At 45.6% G+C, this 22,932-nt stretch overlaps 1 protein-coding gene across 8 annotated transcripts in view; it reads left to right on the top strand.

The window, feature by feature from the left end:
- LOC110507646 (neurobeachin-like) overlaps positions 1 to 22,932 on the top strand; it is a 307,618-nt gene that overhangs the window by 67,346 nt on the left and 217,340 nt on the right. For all 8 annotated transcript variants that reach the window (XM_036965232.1, XM_036965228.1, XM_036965226.1 and 5 more), the window contains exons 8-20: positions 550 to 696; positions 2,120 to 2,317; positions 4,243 to 4,400; positions 9,439 to 9,547; positions 12,454 to 12,606; positions 13,738 to 13,906; positions 17,812 to 17,891; positions 18,712 to 18,774; positions 19,379 to 19,476; positions 20,003 to 20,095; positions 21,877 to 21,985; positions 22,324 to 22,405; positions 22,586 to 22,709. In XM_036965232.1, coding sequence (XP_036821127.1) covers positions 550 to 696; positions 2,120 to 2,317; positions 4,243 to 4,400; positions 9,439 to 9,547; positions 12,454 to 12,606; positions 13,738 to 13,906; positions 17,812 to 17,891; positions 18,712 to 18,774; positions 19,379 to 19,476; positions 20,003 to 20,095; positions 21,877 to 21,985; positions 22,324 to 22,405; positions 22,586 to 22,709 — 1,583 coding nt within the window. The remainder of the gene's footprint in view (positions 1 to 549; positions 697 to 2,119; positions 2,318 to 4,242; positions 4,401 to 9,438; positions 9,548 to 12,453; positions 12,607 to 13,737; positions 13,907 to 17,811; positions 17,892 to 18,711; positions 18,775 to 19,378; positions 19,477 to 20,002; positions 20,096 to 21,876; positions 21,986 to 22,323; positions 22,406 to 22,585; positions 22,710 to 22,932) is intronic.

Genomic DNA, 22,932 nt, shown 5'->3' with positions numbered 1-22,932 from the left:
CATGACCCTATCCTCTCATCTCTGTCTCAGTGTCTGTATAATTGCCCTAACCATTTTCCAGAGCCATATATAGAGAGAAAGTTTGGTGATTGTGGTTTATGTTTGAACATTATAAATATATTCTTCTTTGTATCATTTTACAGAGCTATGATGAACCCTATTTTCCTCTCTCTGTGTCCCTATACAAATCTGATCCTCTCCTCTCCCCTCTCTCTGTCTCCTCTCTCTCTCTCTCTGTCTCCCCTCTCTCTGTGTCCCTATACAAATCTGATCGTCTCCTCTCCCCTCTCTCTGTCTCCTCTCTCTCTCTCTCTGTCTCCCCTCTCTCTGTGTCCCTATACAAATCTGATCCTCTCCTCTCCCCTCTCTCTGTCTCCTCTCTCTCTCTCTCTGTCTCCCCTCTCTCTGTGTCCCTATACAAATCTGATCGTCTCCTCTCCCCTCTCTCTGTCTCCTCTCTCTCTCTCTCTCCTCCCTATCCCACTACAGACCTATGATAAACCCCTGCTCTGTGTGCCCATGTACTGACCCTCTCCTCTCCCTCTACAGAGTTATGATAAGTGCTTCCTGGGTTCGTCGGAGACAGCTGATGCTAACAGGGTATTCTGTGGTCAGCTGGGGGCCATCTATGTGTTCTCTGAGGCTCTCAACCCAGCTCAGATATTTGCCATTCATCAGCTGGGAGCGGGCTATAAGGTATGTACTGGGCTGACTGAATTAGGTTACTGATAGGTTAGCTTAGGAAAGGAATAACTTTAACGGTACATGCACAAAGCCTGCTACACATATCAATCTGTGAAATCAATGCTGCTTGCCACAGTTTCCTGTTCCCTGCTACCTGGTGTCTCCATCCAAAGTGCTTTGTTTGTATGTGTCATGTGTCCTAACACTGTATAGGCTGAATGCACAGTGTTCTGTTCTCTGGCTGCCTCTGAAACTATGGTTTGGACTGTTGAACAGACCCAGACATACTTGAACGCTGTGCCTGTCGTTGATCCAGTGTAGTTTGGGACCATAACTAGTCATAGCCTGTCTCATTCAGTCTGTCAGGAGACACCGACAGACAGGGCAGTCTAACAGGGTATAGGAGACACCGACAGACAGGGCAGTCTAACAGGGTATAGGAGACACCGACAGACAGGGCAGTCTACCAGGGTATAGGAGACACCGACAGACAGGGCAGTCTAACAGGGTATAGGAGACACCGACAGACAGGGCAGTCTAACAGGGTATAGGAGACACCGACAGACAGGGCAGTCTAATAGGGTATAGGAGACACCGACAGACAGGGCAGTCTAACAGGGTATAGATGACACGCACTTCTGTTGTTGCTAGGTTTTATTAGTATGTCCTGTCTGCATGTAATAGTGGAGTTGCCAGAGAGAAGCTGGCTGTAGAGGCCTGCAGACTGAGCCTACTCTACCAGGCCCCAGGAGGTTGTTAACTAGCGGATTTGGGATCATAATAGCCCCAGTGTGTGTCTGGTCTACTGAGCCTGGTACAGTGTATTCTCTGCTTGTTTTCTCAGCTATCTACATCTCTTCATGACAGAGAAGCTCCACTATTTCAGTTCAGTGTAGGTCTCGTCTATTTTAGTGTAGGTCTCATCTATTTCAGTCTAGGTCTCATCTATTTCAGTGTAGGTCTCATCTCTACCCATCTGAATCATCATGTCTGTAGCTAAAAGAGTGATGTGTCTCGCCTTTCATCACTCCTCTATGTCTGTGGCCATTCATTCATTATTCACTCCTCCGTTGAGAGGACCTTCCTGATTTACTGATTAATAACATACCAATTGATGATGCATTGATTGATTAATTGAGCTCCTCTCTCACCTGCCATCCTTAATGGATTGGTTACATTAAGACTGAGTGACTCTGTTATCGATCAGCAACATGTATTAATATATAAATATGACATTACTGCTACTGCTGCTGAGGTATGGATGGCACCTCTAGTTTAGTAGAAGAATGAGCTGTCATGATACAATACCTTATCACATCTCTCTTCTCTCTTCTCCCACTCTCTGTCTGTCCTTATCTCTCTCTCTGCCTTTCTCCCATCGCCCTTTCTCTTCTCCTTCTCTCTGTCTGTCTCTCTATTCCTCCCCTCTCTGTAGAGTACGTTTAAGTTTAAGTCGGAGAGTGACATCCACCTGGCAGAGCACCATAAGCAGGTCCTGTATGATGGGAAGCTGGCCAGCTCCATCTCCTTCACCTACAACGCCAAGGCTACAGACGCCCAGCTCTGCCTGGAGTCATCGCCCAAGGAGAACGCCTCCATCTTCGTCCACTCACCCCACGCCCTTATGCTACAGGTTAGTTTCACTACATGCCCTTATCCAGGTACAGATGCTGTCAAATATATTGGCACCCTTGCACTTTACAATTTAGTGCAATGGAGCACAATTATCTGTTTTCTCTTTTTAAAACAGGTATAATTTTTACCTAGTTTTTTCAATTTCAACAAATTTTTACAAGAAATAGTGAATCGTGCAAGGGTGCCAATATATTTGACCGGTAACTGTAACTCTCACCCCATGTCGTTATAAAACAGGTTAGTCTCACCCTATGTCCTTATAAAACAGGTTAGTCTCACCCCATGTCCTTCTAAAACAGGTTAGTCTCACCCCATGTCCTTATAAAACAGGTTAGTCTCACCTCATGTCCTTATAAAACAGGTTAGTCTCACCTCATGTCCTTATAAAACAGGTTAGTCTCACCCCATGTCCTTATGAAACAGGTTAGTCTCACCCCATGTCCTTATAAAACAGGTTAGTCTCACCCCCTGTCCTTATAAAACAGGTTAGTCTCACCCCATGTGCTTATAAAACAGGTTACTCTCACCCATGTCCTTATAAAACAGGTTAGTCTCACCCCATGTGCTTATAAAACAGGTTACTCTCACCCCATGTCCTTATAAAACAGGTTAGTCTCACCCCATGTCCTTATAAAACAGGTTAGTCTCACCTCATGTCCTTATAAAACAGGTTAGTCTCACCCCATGTCCTTATAAAACAGGTTAGTCTCACCCCATGTGCTTATAAAACAGGTTACTCTCACCCCATGTCCTTATAAAACAGGTTAGTCTCACCCCATGTCCTTTATAAAACAGGTTAGTCTCCCCCCATGTCCTTATAAAACAGGTTAGTCTCACCCCATGTCCTTATAAAACAGGTTAGTCTCCCCCCATGTCCTTTATAAAACAGGTTAGTCTCACCTCATGTCCTTATAAAACAGGTTAGTCTCACCCCATGTCCTTATAAAACAGGTTAGTCTCACCCCATGTGCTTATAAAACAGGTTACTCTCACCCCATGTCCTTATAAAACAGGTTAGTCTCACCCCATGTCCTTATAAAACAGGTTAGTCTCACCTCATGTCCTTATAAAACAGGTTAGTCTCACCCCATGTCCTTATAAAACAGGTTAGTCTCACCCCATGTGCTTATAAAACAGGTTACTCTCACCCCATGTCCTTATAAAACAGGTTAGTCTCACCCCATGTCCTTTATAAAACAGGTTATTCTCCCCCCATGTCCTTATAGAACAGGTTAGTCTCACCCCATGTCCTTATAAAACAGGTTAGTCTCCCCCCATGTCCTTATAAAATAGGTTAGTCTCACCTCATGTCCTTATAAAACAGGTTAGTCTCACCCCATGTCCTTATGAAACAGGTTAGTCTCACCCCATGTCCTTATAAAACAGGTTAGTCTCACCTCATGCCCTTATAAAACAGGTTAGTCTCACCCCATGTCCTTATGAAACAGGTTAGTCTCACCTCATGTCCTTATAAAACAGGTTAGTCTCCCCCATGTCCTTATAAAACAGGTTAGTCTCCCCCATGTCCTTATAAAACAGGTTAGTCTCACCCCATGTCCTTATAAAACAGGTTAGTCTCACCCCATGTCCTTATAAAACAGGTTAGTCTCACCCCATGTCCTTATATAACAGGTTAGTCTCCCCCATGTCCTTATAAAACAGGTTAGTCTCACCCCATGTCCTTATAAAACAGGTTAGTCTCACCCCATGTCCTTATAAAACAGGTTAGTCTCACCCCATGTCCTTATATAACAGGTTAGTCTCCCCCATGTCCTTATGAAGCAGGTTAGTCTCACCTCATGTCCTTATAAAACAGGTTAGTCTCCCCCATGTCCTTATAAAACAGGTTAGTCTCACACCATGTCCTTTTAATATGTGTTTAATTAAGTTACAGTAAACTAACACTGTATTGTTCCCTGGTAGGATGTGAAGGCCATAGTGACCCACTCCATCCACAGTGCCATCCACTCAATAGGAGGGATCCAGGTGCTGTTCCCTCTCTTCTCCCAGCTGGACTACCATCAACCCAACGACCAGCACAACTACCAGCACCATGAGACCCAGCTGGAGACTACCGTCTGGTGAGTACATGGAGTTTCTGACATCTTCAAGTAAGTGTCTGAGTTCTACTATGATAATGTTGAGAATCAACTTTCTAATTTACCCCTTCCTGCTGATCCTTGTCCTGAAGGTCCAGCGTTGTCCTTATCAGAGCGCTCCACTGAGCCCTGTTCCAATCAGAGCTCAGCCATAATCCTGAATTAGCTCAGTGACAGAGACCACACTGGGGAGAAACACACATACAGCAGCTCTGAGTCAGGCTCTGCTCTGCCTCTGGCCCTCTATCTGGTGCAGCCAGGGCTAAGCCTACTGGGTAGTGTAGTCCCAGCCCTGCCCTGGGTTAAGCCTGATGGGTAGTGTTCCAGCCCAGCCAAGCCAGCTAGTGAACTCTGAGTGACTGCCTATTCTAGTGAGTCTACCACTAAACTAACTGATGACTTAACCTTAACGCAGGGATGCAAAGTTAGGACCCAAACATATGATATGTGATGTGTGATTAACTCTACAATTAACTCTGTAAATTTAAGATTTCCAGATTGTCCTACTAAATTGTGAACGTAAATTAAATCAAACAGTTACTCTATAAATGAGGAATGCATTTACTCAAATCAACTAACAGATGTATTAGTCACGAATGAATTAACACTCAATTACAGTATACATGAAATACATTATACAGAATAAAAAAGGGTAAATGTGTTACAGAAATAACACTTATATGGGTCTTTTAGAATGACCTCTAAGAGAAAAAGTCTAATGTGTGTCTGTACACACATTGAGCTTGCAAACAAGGCCTTGATGAACCAAAAGAGACTCCGATCTTTTATCCTTGGTAAAACATAAAGTCACCTGAATTAACATTCCTTTGCATTTTTCTGGGGGAAAACAAAAGGAAGGACATCACAACCGGATTCTAATCTAATTATCAAACTCGTAAATGTTTGTGTAACGACAGGGCACCAGGAAGCTGCCCTGTAACCGAAGGGTTGCTGGGTCGAATCCAAGAGCTGACAAGGTAAAAATCTGTCGTTCTGCCCCTGAGCAAGGCAGTTAACCTACCTTTCCCTGGGCGCTGAAGACGTGGATGTCGATTAAAGCAGCACCCCACACCTCTCTGATTCAGATGGGTTGGGTTAAATGTGAAAACAGTTTTCAGTTGAAGGCGTTCAGTTGTAAAACTGACTAGGTATCCCCCTCCCTTTTCCCTTTTATCTGATCAGCGATCAGTCAATCATACAATTCTGACCAGTCTTTCTGAAAAGACATCAATCAGAATATGTACAATACAACAAGACATATCAAACTTTTCAACTCTTTGAACTCTCCAAACATGATAATAATACAAGGTCAGGTCCAATTTGAATCGCTTTCAACCTTGAGGGCGGAGGGAACCAAATGGCTTCTCCTGTACTTCATGGGAATGAATGTTCTGCCCAGGGTTGAAGGCACGAGCAAGGATGTACCTCACTCTTTGAAATGGTAAAACATGGTTATTTCTCTAGATTGAATAAACTACAAAACAAAATACAAACCCTCCAAACCAAAAAGTCATGTGGTGTTGATGGTATCCTGAAGGAAATTATAAGATATACAGACCACAAATTCCAATTGGCTATACTTAAACTCTTTAACATCATCCTCATCTCTGGCATCTTCCCCAATATTTGGAACCAAGGACTGATCACCCCAATCCATTAAAGTGGATACAATTTTGACCCCAATAACTACTGGGGGATATGCGTCAACAGCAACCTTGAGAAAATCTTCTGCATTATCATTAACAGCAGACTCGTACATTTCCTCAGTGAAAACAATGCACTGAGCAAATGTCAAATTAGCTTTTTACCAAATTACCATATGACAGATCACGTATTCACCCTGCACACCCTAATAGACTAACAAACAAACCAAAACAAAGGCAATTTCAAAAAAGCTTTTGACCCCCAATGAGGGTCTGCTATACAAATTGATGGAAAGCGGTGTTGGAGGTAAAACATACAACATTCTAAAATCCATGTACACAAACAACAAGAGTGCAGTTAAAATTGGCAAAAAACTGACACATTTCTTTCCACAGGGCTGTGGGGTGAGACAGGGATGCAGCTTGAGCAACACCCTCTTCAACATATACAGTGCATTTGGAAAGTATTCAGACCCCTTCACTTTTTCCACAGGTTTATTCTAAAATGGATTCAATAAAAATAATTCCAGATCAATCTACACACAATACCCCATAATGACAAAGTGAAAGCAAGTTTTTAGAAATGTTTGCAAATGTAGCTCGAAGGAATTGTCCGTAGAACTCTGAGACAGGATTGTGTCAAGGTACAGATCTTGGGAAGGGTACCACATTTTTTTGGCAGCATTGAAGGTCCCCAAGAACACAGTAGCCTCCATCATTGTTAAATGGAATAAGTGTGGAACCACCAAGACTCTTCCTAGATCTGGCCACCCGGCCAAACTGAGCAATCGGGGGAGAAGGGCCTTGGTCAGGGAGGTGACCAAGAACCCAGTAGTCACTCTGACCGAGTTGTTCTGTGGAGATGGGAGAACTTTCCAGAATGACAACCATCTCTGCATCACTCTACCAATCAGGCCTTTCTAGGAGAGTGGCCAGACGAAAGCCACTCCTCAGTAAAAGGCACATGACAGCCCACTTGGAGTTTGCCAAAAGGCGCCTAAAGCACTCTCAGACCATGAGAAACAAGATTCTCTGGTCAAAATGTGTTTTCCCGCCTTAATTGACATCCACGTCTTCGGCACCCAGGGAACAGTGGGTTAACTGCCTTGCTTAGGGGCAGAACGACATATTTTTACCTTGTCAGCTCAGGGATTCGATCCAGCAACATTCCATTTACAGGCCCAACACTCTAACCACTAGGCTACCTGCCGCCCCAAGAGAAGACAGTATGGGCACACTACCCACAAAATGAGGTGGTAGCTGAGCTTCACTTCCTAACCTCCTGCCAAATGTATGACCATATTAGAGACGCATACAGTATTTCCATCAGATTACACAGACCCACAAAGAATTCGAAAACATGTCCAATTTTGATAAATTCACATCTGTTGGGTGAAATACCACAGTGTGCCATAACAGCAACACGATTTGTGACCTGTTGCCACAAGAAAAGGGCAACCAATGAAGAACAAACACCATTGTAAATACAACCCATATTTATGTTTTTTATTTCCCCTTTTTGTACTTTAACCATTTGCACATTGTTACAACACTGTTTAAAGACATAATATGACATTTGAAATGTCTCTATTCCTTTGAAACTTTTGTGAGTGTTTACTGTTAATTTTGTATTGTTTATTTCACTTTTGTTTATTATCTATTTCACTTGCTTTGGCAATGTAAACGTATGTTTCCCATGCCAATAAAGCCTGTTGAATTGAATTAATGCCATTAATCGTGATTGACAACACGGTGGGCTGTCGCCAGCCAGTTGCATACGTAGTCTGTGTCCAGAGTCTAAGAAGGTCATCATCTCTCCCCACTACACTGGCTCTTGTCCTGCAGAGCTGTGTGCTCATCACTGTGTCCTTGTGATGTGTCTGGGCCTGGAGAGAGTCCCTCTGGAGGATGGGAGGAAAGTGGATTAGCGAGTGTCAGAGAGAGCCTCTGTTATACTGCCAAGACACAGTCACTCTGCCAGGACAGGCTTTAACTGAGGGACCCACTACGAAGACGGTAACTGACCCCAATGCAGCAGTAAACAGCCCCTCCACTTCTTCTCAGAGGACACCATGTCTTTGGCATTAGAGACTGATAAAAGGACTAGGATGGGCTGGGGCTACAATATGAGGTTTGGAGCAGGAGCTAGGAGATTAGGCTGGGGCTAGGAAATTAGGCTGGGGCTAGGAGATTAGGCTGGGCTAGGAGATTAGGCTGGGCTAGGAGAGAAGGCTGGGGCTAGGAGATTAGGCTGGGGCTAGGAGAGAAGGCTGAAACTAGGAGATGAGGCTGGAGCTAGGAGAGAAGGCTGGAGCTAGGAGAGAAGGCTGGAACTAGGGGATGAGGCAGGGGCTAGGAGAGCATGCTGGGCTAGGAGATTAGGCTGGGCTAGGAGATTAGGCTGGGCTAGGAGATGAGGCTGGGGCTAGGAGAGAAGGCTGGGCAAGGAGATTAGGCTGGGCTAGGAGATGAGGCCGTGGCTAGGAGAGAAGGCTGGGCTAGGAGATTAGGCTGGGCTAGGAGAGAAGGCTGGGGATAGGAGATTAGGCTGGGGCTAGGAGAGAAGGCTGGGCTAGGAGATTAGGCTGGGCTAGGAGATTAGGCTGGGCTAGGAGAGAAGGCTGGGGCTAGGAGATTAGGCTGGGCTAGGAGATTAGGCTGGGCTAGGAGAGAAGGCTGGGGCTAGGAGATTAGGCTGGGCTAGGAGATGAGGCTGGGGCTAGGAGAGAAGACTGGGGCTAGGAGATGAGGCTGGGGCTAGGAGATGAGGCTGGGGCTGGGGCTAGGAGAGAAGGCTGGGGCTAGGAGATGAGGCTGGGCGCTGGGGATAGGAGAGAAGGCTGGGGCTAGGAGATGAGGCTAGGCGCTGGGACTAGGAGATGAGTCTGGGGCTAGGACATGAGGCAGGGAGCTGGGGCAAGGAGAGAAGGCTGGGGCCAGATGAGTCTGGGCCTAGGAGATGAGTCTGGGCCTAGGAGATGAGTCTGTGGCTAGGAGATGAGGCTGGGAGCTGGGGGGTTAGGATATACAGTCTCTAGCTGATTGCTGACTTCCTCAGAAGATGACCTTGAATTAGCCTATCCTCTGTCTGTCTCTCTCCAATTCTGCTGCTGCCTTATATAATTTTCCCTCTCGACTACCTGACTGGTAGGATAATCAGAGGAACAAGGTTTGCCTAGAGATGGTAAAGGAGAATCTACACTACTGAGACACAGACAGCCCCAGGACCACCATACTGTATGATATAATGATGGTATTGCACAGTAGAGGAGCAATTTATCTACATTTTGACACATTTGTTTTTTTATTTGCGTACTCCTGCACACCTCCTGATGTGTGTCCATATCCTTATAAACCTGTGTGTATGTGTGTTGCAGTGCCACCCTCCTGGTGTTCCTGGTTGACCTGTTGAAGAGCTCAGTGGCGATGCAGGAACAGATGCTGGGAGGGAAAGGATTCCTTGTAATCGGGTTTCTGCTGGAGAAGGTAGAAACTCTAACCTAAACCATAAAGCACACTGGAGATAAGGCATGGACTCTTTGTCATCTTCCATAGTTTTGAATGCTGCTTTGCTTTGATGTTGTGTCTATATGGGTTTTTAATGATCCAATCAATCAATCAATCAATCAAAATCAATCAATTAAATAAATACTTCATACCTTGTACCTCAAATGGCACGCTATTCCCCATATAGTGCACTACAGTTGACCAAATCTACAGGGTTTGGTTTGGCCTAATTGTCACGATTGTCGTTTAAATAAGTGGACCAAGGCGCAGCGTGAGTAGAGTTCCACATATTTATTACAGTGAAACTTAAAACAATAAAGAACTAATGAACGTGCAGTACGTAGCGCACATAGGCACTAAACAAAACAATATCCCACAACGCAGATGGGAAAAGGGACACACTAAGTATGATCCCCAAAACGATATTCAGCTGTCTCCAATTGGTAACCATACTCACACACCAACATAGAACTATAATAACTAGAAAAAAAAAACTAGTCACGCTATTACACCATAGAAAACCCAGAGGGCTCTCTATGGTCAGGGCGTGACAGTACCCCCCACAAAGGTGCGGACTCCGACCGCAAAAAACCTGAACCTAGATGGGGTGGGCAACTAGCGTCGGTGGCAACTAGCGTCGGTGGCAGCTCCGGTGCGGGACGTAGCACCGCTCAGACCGCAGATCCGGCCATGAAGTCGGGCTGAATGCCGTGCCCGGACCGGGCAACAGCTCAGAGGAAGACTCCGGCCATGGAGCGGGACTGGACGCCGTGCCTGGACTGAGAACCGGTGCAGAGGAAGACTCCGGCCATGGAGCAGGACTGGATGCCGTGCTTGGACCGGGCACCAGTGCAGAGGAAGACTCCGGCCATGGAGCGGGACTGGACGCCGTGCCTGGACTGAGCACCGGTGCAGAGGAAGGCTCCGGCCATGGAGCGGGACTGGACACTGTGCCTGGACTGTGCACCGGTGCAGGAAGCTCCGGGCCGTGAACTGTCGCTGGAAGCTCTGGGCTGTAGACCATCGCTGGAGACTCAGGGCTGGTGACACGCTCTTCAGGGTTAGTGCGGGGAGCTGGCACAGGACGTACCGGGCTGGGGAGGCGCACTGGAGGCCTGGTGCGTGTAGCCGGCACAGGTTTCACCGGACTGATGACATGCTCTTCAGGGCGAGTGCGCTGCAGAATACACCTAACCAACATCTCTCTGCGATCTCCCTCCTCCAATTGCTCCATCGACTCCCAGACGGTCTCTGGCTCTCTCCTCGGCTCAGCCGACCGCCCCTTGTGCCCCCTTCCCCAAAAATAATTTTGGGTTGCCCTTGGGCTGTTTGTGGCTGTGGACCCCGGCGTCATCGCTGTCCTCCTATACTCCTGGCGATTCCCGCCAAGGAATGGTCTCGCATCCACCCAGTATTTCCTCCCATGTCCAACTCTCCTTTACCTCCTGGGCACGCTGCTTGGTCCTGTAGTGGTGGGATATTCTGTCACGTTCGTCGTATACATAATGAGTGGACCAAGGCGCAGCGTGAGTAGAGTTCCACATATTTATTACAGTGAAACTTAAAACAATAAAGAATTAACGAACGTGCAGTACGTAGCGCACATATGCACTAAACAAAACAATATCCCACAACGCAGATGGGAAAAGGGACACACTAAGTATGATCCCCAAAACGATATTCAGCTGCCTCCAATTGGGAACCATACTCACACACCAACATAGAACTATAATAACTAGAAAACCTCCCTAGTCCCGCTCTGACCTATTACACCATTAGTGTCATGCCCTGACCCCGAGGGCTCTCTATGGTCAGGTATGACACTAATAGAGCTCTGGTCAAAAGGTAGTGCACTATATAGGGAGTAGAGTGCAATTTAAGTTTACCCGTTCTTACTTTCTATGGTGTGCCAGGCAACAGCTGATGACAGTTATTTATAGATTGATATCTTTCAACCAATGTCCCTTAATATTCTGTAGTTCAAAAGCCTCTTTACTCCTCACTCTCAGTCCAAGGATATCAGAAAAGGACCAGAATTAGATCCATGGTTCTGAAACAGACAGGGACACAACAGGGCATCAGCCAGTCAGATGGACTCTGTAATGCTGTTTGAAACATGGAGCCCAGTAGGCCTCGGACTGATAAGATCAAACCACAGATCAAAGAACAGAGCAGAGAGGCACAGAGGTGAGGAAGAGATTTGGAAGAAGAATCCACTTTGTGTTTTGAAGGGTATGTCGTCTCACTGCTTCCCCAGCCAGCTGCTGTCAGGCTGTGTCCAAAATGGCATCCTATTTCCAACATAGTGCACTTCTTTTGACCAGAACCCTATGGGGCCGTTTTGGATGCAGACAGACTGTCCTGTAGCATCCTGACATCTATCCATCAGAGTCCAGCAGAGCCCAGATCTCAGGGCCAGGAACAGGTGGCTGTAACAGGGGCCCGACGGGGGAAGCACTTTATCCCTCTCTCTCTCTCTCTCTGTCTCTCTCTCTTTCTCTCCTCTCCCTCCCGCTGCCAACTCTCACACACTCACACCATCCTACCATCTGGTTTAGATCTGTTTATACCACAGCTAGAATATTAGGAGAGACTACCTGTACCTGGTCAGGAGACATTTTGACAGACAACAATAATAACAGAAAGACTCCTGGATGCTCAGTCAAATGCTCTCAAACTTGGCTTGTTTGGTGAAATGTCTATACATCCCAGTTGATTACTTCAAAATGGTGAAACTCCTCGATGGCACTGCCCATGCTAAAACAGGCAAGTGAACCCTCTATTCAACTCTATGGTTGGCTTATTATTATTGATTGATTGATTGGTTGACTAGGTTGATTGATTGATTGAATATCCAGTGGTCTGACCATTCCCTGTGCCCTCAGTCCTCCAGGGTCCACATCACTCGTGCGGTCCTGGAGCAGTTCCTGTCCTTCGCTAAGTACCTGGATGGGTTAACCCATGGAGCGCCACTCCTCAAACAGCTCTGTGACCACATCCTGTTCAACGCAGCCATCTGGATACACACCCCCGCCAAGGTAAGCCCTGCCCGACACCCCCACCATGGTAAGCTCCATCCCCACACCACCACCCAATCTGGTTCCACTGGGTCCAGGTAGCTCCATGGTAACCCACCTGAGTTCTGACTCACTGAAGACTGTTTAGAGCGTTACTCACTTCTACCATGATCCATTATGTAACACAACAGGGTCCTGATATTAGTGGATATTTTCTCCTCTGTATTGAAGGCTGCACCACTGACTCAGGTTTACTGCCAGCTGTCACAATCAGCTCCTCAACCCTGAGAAGTATTGAAAGTCAAAGAGGGAAAACACATAATAACCCATGAAGAAGTGGATGAGGCGGATCAGAGGAGCTGGGTTGTGTGGAGAATCCATTCTCCTCACTGACACCGCCCCTGGTGGCTCTTATGAATAAACACACAACAGCTGAGGGGAAAAATGTCTCAGGAGTTGTGGTTGAGAGAGTCTCTGGAGGACATCCTCTGACCCCCACACACACTCCTCTCACATTGAGCAGAGAGAGAGCGAGAGAGATTGTTGTTACTGTGTTCCCGTGGACAATATTGATTATTATTATTTTAATTATGTTAATATTGTAAATCTCCAAAGTAAACTTTGGCAATATGTTCAATGTTACGTCATGCCGATGAGAGAGAGAGAGAGGGAGAGAGAACTGGCTTGGAGCACTTTTAGATATCTCCTCTCTGTTAGATGGAGTAAATGCTGTAGAGGGACTGTGTAGGATTATAGTCCAGTCTATTGCTAATTACAGAGGCTGTATTAATGAGCCTGAACAGAGCACAGCGGAGAGACGGAGAGAGAGGAGAGGGGGGTGATGAGAGGAGGCTATTATAGTGGGTTCTAATGAGTGTGATGTATGGTGAGCCACAGCAGCCTGTCTCGCTCTCTGTTCTACACCTGCATGGAGGGTGATGGACTCAGCTCAGCTTGAACCTCTTTAATTCCGTTCACAGCCTTAATGTAATACTTTGAGCAGCCTGGAGTGGGTTATAAATGGTTATACCTGATAGCGATATTAATGTAGAATCACTGGGTATAGGTTCATGGTTTGTTTGTTTGTGTGTGTGTGCGCGCATTCATGCGTGTGTGTACTCGCATTCATGCGTGTTTGTACTCTCCCCTCAGGTCCAGCTCTCTCTGTACACATACCTGTCTGCAGAGTTTATCGGCACAGCAACCATCTACAACACCATCCGTCGTATTGGGACTGTGCTGCAGCTGATGCACAGTCTGAAGTACTACTACTGGACCTGTAACCCTGAGGCCAGCAGTGGCATTACACCTAAAGGACTGGGTAAACACACACACACCACTCACACACCACTCACACACCACTCACACACCACTCACACACCACAGGTCCAGAGATGACAGGCATCTCCTCTCTGTGTAGTAACAGCCTGCCATGAGGCGGCTGTCTGCTGTGTTGGAAGTCAAAGTCACCCTGAACTGTCATGTCTTCTTCCTCTCTCAGCTTTTTCTCTCTGAAACTATTTAGAAGGCTCCGAGGGCCAGGTTCTGATACAGACCTACAGTATATGGTTGGAAGCAGTACTGTATGTATCCTACAGGTCAGGTTAGAACAGTTCTGATGAACCTGGTCTTTGTCTCAAATGGCATCCTATAGGGCTCCAGGCAAAAGAAGTGCACAATGTAAGGATTAGGGTGCCATTTGGAGAGAAGTGCAGTTTATTCCACAGAGGAAGTAGATGTGTATTAACTGTGTAATGAATAGTTGATGCAGCAGCTTAGCCTCTATTGACAGAGTTCACATGGTTAATGATTGCTCATGAAGCCCAGAAAACAGCAAGCAGCATGAACATTAATCAGCAGTAGGCTGGAGAATGTTGCCAGAGCTACAGACTAGTCCTATATGAAATATTGAGGAGAGCTACAGTACAGATCTATGTGAAGTAGGATACTGAGTGTGTTTGTTTGTTGAAGGGAGAGTTTTATATAGAGACAGCTCTGGAACGTTCTGCTACGTTTCTATTCTGATCTGGGGAAGGGTTTGGACATTCTGGGCAGTTTTTACTGATGTTGATGAATAATAGATATTGTGTTTGCTTGTTTTGGTTGTTCTTACTAATGTCATGGCCTGTTTTGCTTTAGTATGTGTTGCAAAAACAGTGAAACAAACAGTACTAGTGTATAAGATATTTGTTGAAGTTCGTAGCCATGTTCTGTTTGTTGAGGTTAGTAGCCATGTTCTGTTTGTTGAGGTTAGTAGCCATGTTCTGTTTGTTGAGGTTAGTAGCCATGTTCTGTTTGTTGAGGTTAGTAGCCATGTTCTGTTTGTTGAGGTTCGTAGCCATGTTCTGTTTGTTGAGGTTCGTAGCCATGTTCTGTTTAAGGTTCGTAGCCAAGTTCTCTTTGTTGAAGTTAGTAGCCATGTTCTGTTTCTTGAGGTTAGTAGCCATGTTCTGTTTGTTGAGGTTAGTAGCCATGTTCTGTTTGTTGAGGTTCGTAGCCATGTTCTGTTTGTTGAGGTTAGTAGCCATGTTCTGTTTGTTGAGGTTCGTAGCCATGTTCTGTTTGTTGAGGTTCGTAGCCATGTTCTGTTTAAGGTTCGTAGCCATGTTCTGTTTGTTGAAGTTAGTAGCCATGTTCTGTTTCTTGAGGTTAGTAGCCATGTTCTGTTTGTTGAGGTTCGTAGCCATGTTCTGTTTGTTGAGGTTAGTAGCCATGTTCTGTTTGTTGAGGTTAGTAGCCATGTTCTGTTTGTTGAGGTTCGTAGCCATGTTCTGTTTGTTGAGGTTAGTAGCCATGTTCTGTTTGTTGAGGTTAGTAGCCATGTTCTGTTTGTTGAGGTTCGTAGCCATGTTCTGTTTGTTGAGGTTAGTAGCCATGTTCTGTTTGTTGAAGTTCGTAGCCATGTTCTGTTTAAGGTTCGTAGCCATGTTCTGTTTGTTGAAGTTAGTAGCCATGTTCTGTTTGTTGAGGTTAGTAGCCATGTTCTGTTTGTTGAGGTTAGTAGCCATGTTCTGTTTGTTGAGGTTAGTAGCAATGTTCTGTTTGTTGAGGTTAGTAGCCATGTTCTGTTTGTTGAAGTTCGTAGCCATGTTCTGTTTGCTGAGGTTCGTAGAACCTGGAGGTTACGTTATGATCCTTCTATTTCCATTAGATCTGTTTTTCCTTTCTCTCAGAGCATTGTGGTGTTGCCTGTAGATAGGGAGAGGGAATGGGAGGAAGATTTAGAGAGATAAAGGGAGATAGGGAGAGAGCTAGTAGATAATCAAGTGTTCAATTATAAGAACAAAGAGATGGTGGTTGGAACGGAGCTGCTGTTGCAGGTACACTCTGGCTACATCCTAAATGGCACCCTATTCCCTATATAGTCCACTACTTTTGACCAGGGCCCTTAGGTAAAAAGTAATGGACTATGTATGGAATGGAATGTAGGTAATAAGGTGCCATTTGGGACACAGACACACTTTGTCTCTGGAAATGTTGCTGCTGGTTTCTCTGGGAGTCTGTAAATAGAGAGCCATCAAATTAAACCAATGCATCAACCTCTCACACACAGCCACTGCAGTGCAGGCTCAATTTCTCTCAATCCCTAACATGCGCTCGCACACACACAATCTCTCTCTCTCTCGCCCTTGCACTCTCTCTCTCGTTCTCGCTCTCGTGCTCTGTCTCTCTCTGAATTATTATGTTAGACACACAGTCTGTTGGTCCTGCTCCTCTTATGTAGTCACATCCTCTGAAGTCACATTTCTAATTTCAGGTCACACTCCCAGCGTCTGGAACTGATCCATTTGGATAAGAGCCGTAACAATATTTTCTACATTCCAAGTGGCACCCTATTCCCTACGTAGTGCACTACTTTGACCAGAGCCCTATAGGGCACTATAAGGATTAGGGTGCCATTTTGGACACAGAATATTGTCTCATCTTGCACATGGCTGAGAACCTGTGTATCCTCCCAGTGAAAACATAGCGTATTGATCAACCCTGTGAAATATTATCCAAAGCTATTACTGCCTGCTTTATCTGAACCAAGCCAAGGGTGAAAGTAAAATTGGTTCAATTTCCTAAGTCTCTATAATAGGATGTGTGTAGGAAGCACACGGTCATGATTGCTATGGGATTAATTACCAGTCGAGTCACACTGACTCACTGTAGCGAGGAGGAGAAAAAGGATTTCTGCATTAATAACACAAACATAAATCATGTATCAATAAAGTGAACCGTATACTCCTCCTGCCCAATACGCCCGGGGCAGGTTGACTGAACCAACCAATGAGAGCCTGAGGATCAACAGTCCATGAATGTAATAGGTTGTGATTAAGTTGGATGCAGCATGTGGATGCAGCATGTGGATGCAGCTGTGTTGTTAAGGATGCTGTTATCTACGACTTGTTCTGTCCCTGTACTGTGTTCTCAGATGCCTTTCTACTAATCAGTCTGACAAGGAGCTGAGGGAGCCTGTGTTGAAGGGGTTCCATTGATTTCTGAGGGGAAACAGGACAGTCAGATGTTGTGTTACATTGTGTCTGACAGCAGAGGACTATCCTCACTCTGGGAGATACATTCTCATATGTCTTGTGTAAATGAAAGCTTGGTGTTATTGATCTCTCTGTGGCAGAAACCTGTCCACGTACACTATATGTAGAACAGTATGTTGACAACCTTTCAAATGAGTGGATTCGGCTATTTCGGCCACAACCGTTGCTGACAGATGTATAAAATGCAGCACACAGCCTTGCAATCCCGATAGACAAACATTGACAGTAGAATGGTCTTACTGAAGAGCTCAGTGACTTATAATATGGCACCGTCATAGGATGCAACCTTTCCAACAAGTCAGTTTGTCAAACCTCTGCCCTGCTAGAGCGGCCATGGTCAACTGTAAGTGCTGTTATTGTGAAGTGGAAACATGTAGGAGCATCAACGGCTCAGCCTCGAAGTGGTAGGCCACACAAGCTCACAGAACGGGACCGCAGAGTCCTGAGCATTGTGCTGGGCTGCAGCTGTAATCAATAACCAACCGTCTGTAACGTGTCATATCTCATATCTGGTCAGTCATCTGGGTTTGGCAGTGTTATGCATACAGCACCCTGTTGACTTGTACTGCGCTCTGTAAATTTCTGATAGCGATGGATCGTCTCCGAGATAGGAAGTCAACATCAGACGTGTGTGTATGTGTGTGTGCACGTTACTGATCCCAGTGATTCGGTCTGTGTTTGTCCTCAGATGGTCCAAGGCCCACCCAGCAGGAGATCATCTCTCTCAGGGCTTTCATGTTGCTGTTCCTTAAACAACTCATCCTCAAGGTACTGCACACACACACACACACACACATACATACACACACACACACACACACACACACACATGCACCTCCACACCAAAACAGTTTATCTCCACCAGAAAGGCATCATGGGTAATTGCTCTGGAACCATTATGGTCCAATCAGCATGCAGGTTCAGGTCCGTCCGTGTCGTGTTCAAATCAATTGCTTAGCTTCAACAACATGACAGCAGGCTCCATTTCTGCCACAACTACCACCCCCAGCAGCCTAGGCCTGCAGCCTGGGGCCACTACGGAAATAAGCCGAATTTAAACAAAAGAGAGAAAATGGCTACTAATAAAAAATATCTACAACCCTGAACAGCATCAGCTACATGCGTACACACACACACACACACACACACACACACACACACACACACACACACACACACACACACACACACACACACACACACACACAGCTCAAACAGCAATTAACTTCCAATCTGTTCCTGCAGAGAGTCTGGTTCCTCCTCAGAAGTGTCTAAACTTTACATCACTGTAAACAACAACAGGAGACTGGGGAACGAACACGGAACGTGCTGCAATATTATAGTAATTTCACAAACCAGGATTTGTCAACTGGTTCCAAAATTAGAATCATTATCCATCAACAGCATAGCTCATGCCTACGTTTATCTCCTGGATACTGGCATACAAACACTCTGGCGTTAGCTTTAGTATATAGCAGACCTGCCAGTGTTTACTAAGCAATCTAAGGCAGTTTCCCATCTGTTTCTGTTAATAGTAGGAACACATTGTTTCTTTGGTCAGTGTGAAAACGTGTGTGTCGTTTCTTAGGACCGAGGTGTGAAGGAAGATGAGCTGCAGAGTATCCTGAACTACCTGCTAACCATGCATGAGGTGAGTTTCAAGCCCCCATGGTTCTGTGCTGTTAAACATTTTTTTTTTTTTTACCAATATATAACTTGGCAAGTCAGTTAAGAACAGATTCTTCATTATAATGACGTCTTATCCTGGCCAAACCCTGAATACGCTGGGCCAATTGTGCAGCTCCTTCAGAATCACGGCCGGATGGGATTTAGCCTGGTTTCGAACCAGGGACTGCAGTGACAGCTCTTGCACTGAGATGCAGTGTCTTAGACCACTGCACCACTCAGGAGCAGTAGTTGTGTAGGGTTGTGAGGTCTGTCCATTGATGATGGTCTGTCCATCTACTGTATGGAGCTATAATCTCTCCAACTCTCTCCCTGTCTCCCTTTCTCTATCCCTCTCCATCTCTCACCCCCCTCTCTCTCCCTTTCTCTATCCCTCTCCATCTCTTACCCCCATCTCTCTCCCTTTCTCTATCCCTCTCCATCTCTCACCCCCATCTCTCTCCCTTTCTCTATCCCTCTCTCTTTCTTTCTTTTTCTAATTCTCTCTCTCTCTATCTATCTATCTATCTATCTATCTATCTATCTATCTATCTATCTATCTATCTATCTATCTATCTATCTATCTATAGGATGATAATATCCATGATGTTCTTCAGCTGGTAGTGGCTCTGATGTCAGAACACCCAGCCTCCATGATTCCAGCTTTCGACCAGAGGAACGGCATAAGGTACACACACACAGCCCTTGGGGAACAAAGCCCCCTTTCTGTTGATGCACAAAATGCATGTAATAACATCACATCTCTAACACTGGAGCCAGTGTTGTGAATCTACATGATACCTGTTGAATAATTCACATATTCTGTAAGAAGAAATCTACATAGAAATGATATGATATTAACATATTCATTTTTATTTCAGACACTGGTGATCAAACATACTGTATGCCCTGTGTATTCTATGAAATATACATGTATATCAGCTACTGACTCCTGCGGAGTTCTCAGAATCTTCACTGCAGGAAATGGAATGGCTCAGTTTTGATCAGGAAAATAATTTAGTTGTCACTCCGACACACAGACTCTCAACACAGACAGGGAGGTCTTTCCCTGCACACCCGACTAGTTCAGCCTGGTTTCATTGTCTGCGTCCCACCACTCCATTCCCTTTATAGTGCACTATGACCAGAGCCCATAGGGGACACAATCATTAACATGTCTACATGTGACTCATATGTCTCCTGTCCTGTTCCAGGGTGATGTACAAGCTGCTGGCCTCGAAGACTGAGAGCATCAGAGTCCAGTCCCTCAAAGTCCTAGGATACTTTCTCAAACACCTGGGACACAAGTGAGTTATTATCCCTCCCTCCCTCCCTCCCTCCCTCCATGAAAGACTGTCCCCAAGAGAGGTCTGGATCTATGAAAGACATTCGCTTCTCCCTTCTTTTCATTCTTCTGTTCACACCTCTTCTCTTCTTCTGTTCACCTCCTCTTCTCTTCTTCTGTTCACACCTCTTCTCTTCTTCTGTTCTCCTCTCTTCTCATTCTTCTGTTCACACCTCTTCTCTTCTTCTGTTCTCCTCTCTTCTCTTCTTCTGTTCACACCTCTTCTCTTCTTCTGTTCACCTCCTCTTCTCTTCTTCTGTTCACACCTCTTCTCTTCTTCTGTTCTCCTCTCTTCTCATTCTTCTGTTCACACCTCTTCTCTTCTTCTGTTCTCCTCTCTTCTCTTCTTCTGTTCACCTCCTCTTCTCTTCTTCTGTTCTCCTCTCTTCTCTTCTTCTGTTCACACCTCTTCTTCTGTTCTCCTCTCTTCTCTTCTTCTGTTCACACCTCTTCTCTTCTTCTGTTCACCTCCTCTTCTCTTCTTCTGTTCACACCTCTTCTCTTCTTCTGTTCACCTCCTCTTCTCTTCTTCTGTTCACACCTCTTCTCTTCTTCTGTTCTCCTCTCTTCTCTTCTTCTGTTCACACCTCTTCTTCTGTTCACACCTCTTCTCTTCTTCTGTTCTCTCCTCTTCTCTTCTTCTGTTCTCCCCTCTTCTCTTATTCTGTTCACCTCCTCTTCTCTTCTTCCGTTCTCCCTTCTTCTCTTATTCTGTTCACCTCCTCTTCTCTTCTTCTCTTCTCCCTTCTTCTCTTCTTCTGTTCACCACTCTTCTCTTCTTCTGTTCACCCCTCTTCTCTTCTTCTGTTCACACCTCTTCTCTTCTTCTGTTCACCCCTCTTCTCTTCTTCTGTTCTCCCCTCTTCTCTTCTTCTGTTCACCTCTCTTCTCTTCTTCTGTTCACCTCTTCTTCTCTTCTTCTGTTCACCTCTCTTCTCTTCTTCTGTTCACCTCCTCTTCTCTTCTTCTGTTCACACCTCTTCTCTTCTTCTGTTCACCTCCTCTTCTCTTCTTCTGTTCACACCTCTTCTCTTCTTCTGTTCACCTCCTCTTCTCTTCTTCTGTTCTCTCCTCTTCTCTTCTTATGTTCACCTCCTCTTCTCTTCTTCTGTTCTCTCCTCTTCTCTTCTTCTGTTCACCTCCTCTTCTCTTCTTCTGTTCACACCTCTTCTCTTCTTCTGTTCACCTCTCTTCTCTTCTTCTGTTCACCTCTCTTCTCTTCTTCTGTTCACCTCCTCTTCTCTTCTTCTGTTCACCCCTCTTCTCTTCTTCTGTTCACCCCTCTTCTCTTCTTCTGTTCACCCCTCTTCTCTTCTTCTGTTCTCCTCTCTTCTCTTCTTCTGTTCACCCCTCTTCTCTTCTTCTGTTCTCCTCTCTTCTCTTCTTCTGTTCACACCTCTTCTCTTCTTCTGTTCTCCTCTCTTCTCTTCTTCTGTTCAACCCTCTTCTCTTCTTCTGTTCACCCCTCTTCTCTTCTTCTGTTCACACCTCTTCTCTTCTTCTGTTCACACCTCTTCTCTTCTTCTGTTCTCCTCTCTTCTCTTCTTCTGTTCAACCCTCTTCTCTTCTTCTCTTCTCCCTTCTTCTCTTCTTCTTTTCCCACCTTCTCTTCTCTTCTTCTCTTAAAATAAGTTTTGTCTGAAGCGTAAAACTGTCCAGGGACTTCTAACAGGGTTAGTGTGTGTGTGTGTGTGTGTGTGTGTGTGTGTGTGTGTGTGTGTGTGTGTGTGTGTCTGTCCACAGAAGGAAGGTTGAGATCATGCACACACACAGTCTCTTCACTCTCTTGGGGGAGAGGCTGATGCTTCACACTAATACTGTGTCAGTGACCATCTACAACGCGCTGTACGAGGTACATTATTCTCTCTAACTTCTCTATAACTACACATACACACACACTTCTTCTTCAGGGATCTCTCGTAGTCGAGTATGTTTTCCCTCCAGGTGTCACGGCTCCGGGTTGCATTATGGGTCTGGCTGGCCATGGGTTCTGAGATGGCTGAACAGGCCAATCCGTGAACTGCAGATCTTGTGGCAGTGGGGTCAGGGATCGTTATAGCCTCGTGCTGATAATCTCCTATAACCTCATTATGTCCACCCCATTGTCCTGTTAGAAGCAGAGACTACCTTGGTACATCCCAAATGACACCCTATTCCCTATTTAGTGATTGTCTGTGTTCTTCCCATCAGATCCTGACAGAGCAGGTGTGTACCCAGGTTGTCCACAAACCCCACCCTGAACCAGACTCTACAATCAAGATACAGAACCCCAGTAAGTCTGTCTGCTGTCCCTCTGAATGTTATTGTAGTCAAGTCAAACTGTATTTAAAGTGCAGATTTAGCAAAGTCGTGTGTGTGTGTGTGTGTGTGTGTGTGTGTGTGTGTGTGTGTGTGTGTGTGTGTGTGTGTGTGTGTGTGTGTGTGTGTGTGTGTGTGTGTGTGTGTGTTCCAGTGATCCTTAAGGTAGTAGCGACCCTGTTGAAGAGCTCGTCCCCCAGCGTTGAGCTGATGGAGGTTCGACGTCTCTTCCTCTCAGACATGATCAAACTGTTCAGCAACAGCCGCGAAAACCGACGGTGCGGACACGCATGGACATGCACGCAAGCTCACACACACACACACACACACACACACACACACACACACACACACACACACACACACACACACACACACACAGTCACTCTATAATTTACAGCTGTGTAATGACTCTTTCCCAGCAGTGACTGGTGATAGTGATACTAATGGTATCACCAATCTACACACTATTGTTGTCTAACTACTGACTATACAACACAG

This window comes from Oncorhynchus mykiss, chromosome 27 (assembly GCF_013265735.2).
Source record: "Oncorhynchus mykiss isolate Arlee chromosome 27, USDA_OmykA_1.1, whole genome shotgun sequence".
Lineage (NCBI taxonomy): Eukaryota > Metazoa > Chordata > Actinopteri > Salmoniformes > Salmonidae > Oncorhynchus > Oncorhynchus mykiss.
This window is presented reverse-complemented; position numbering and strand designations above follow the sequence as displayed.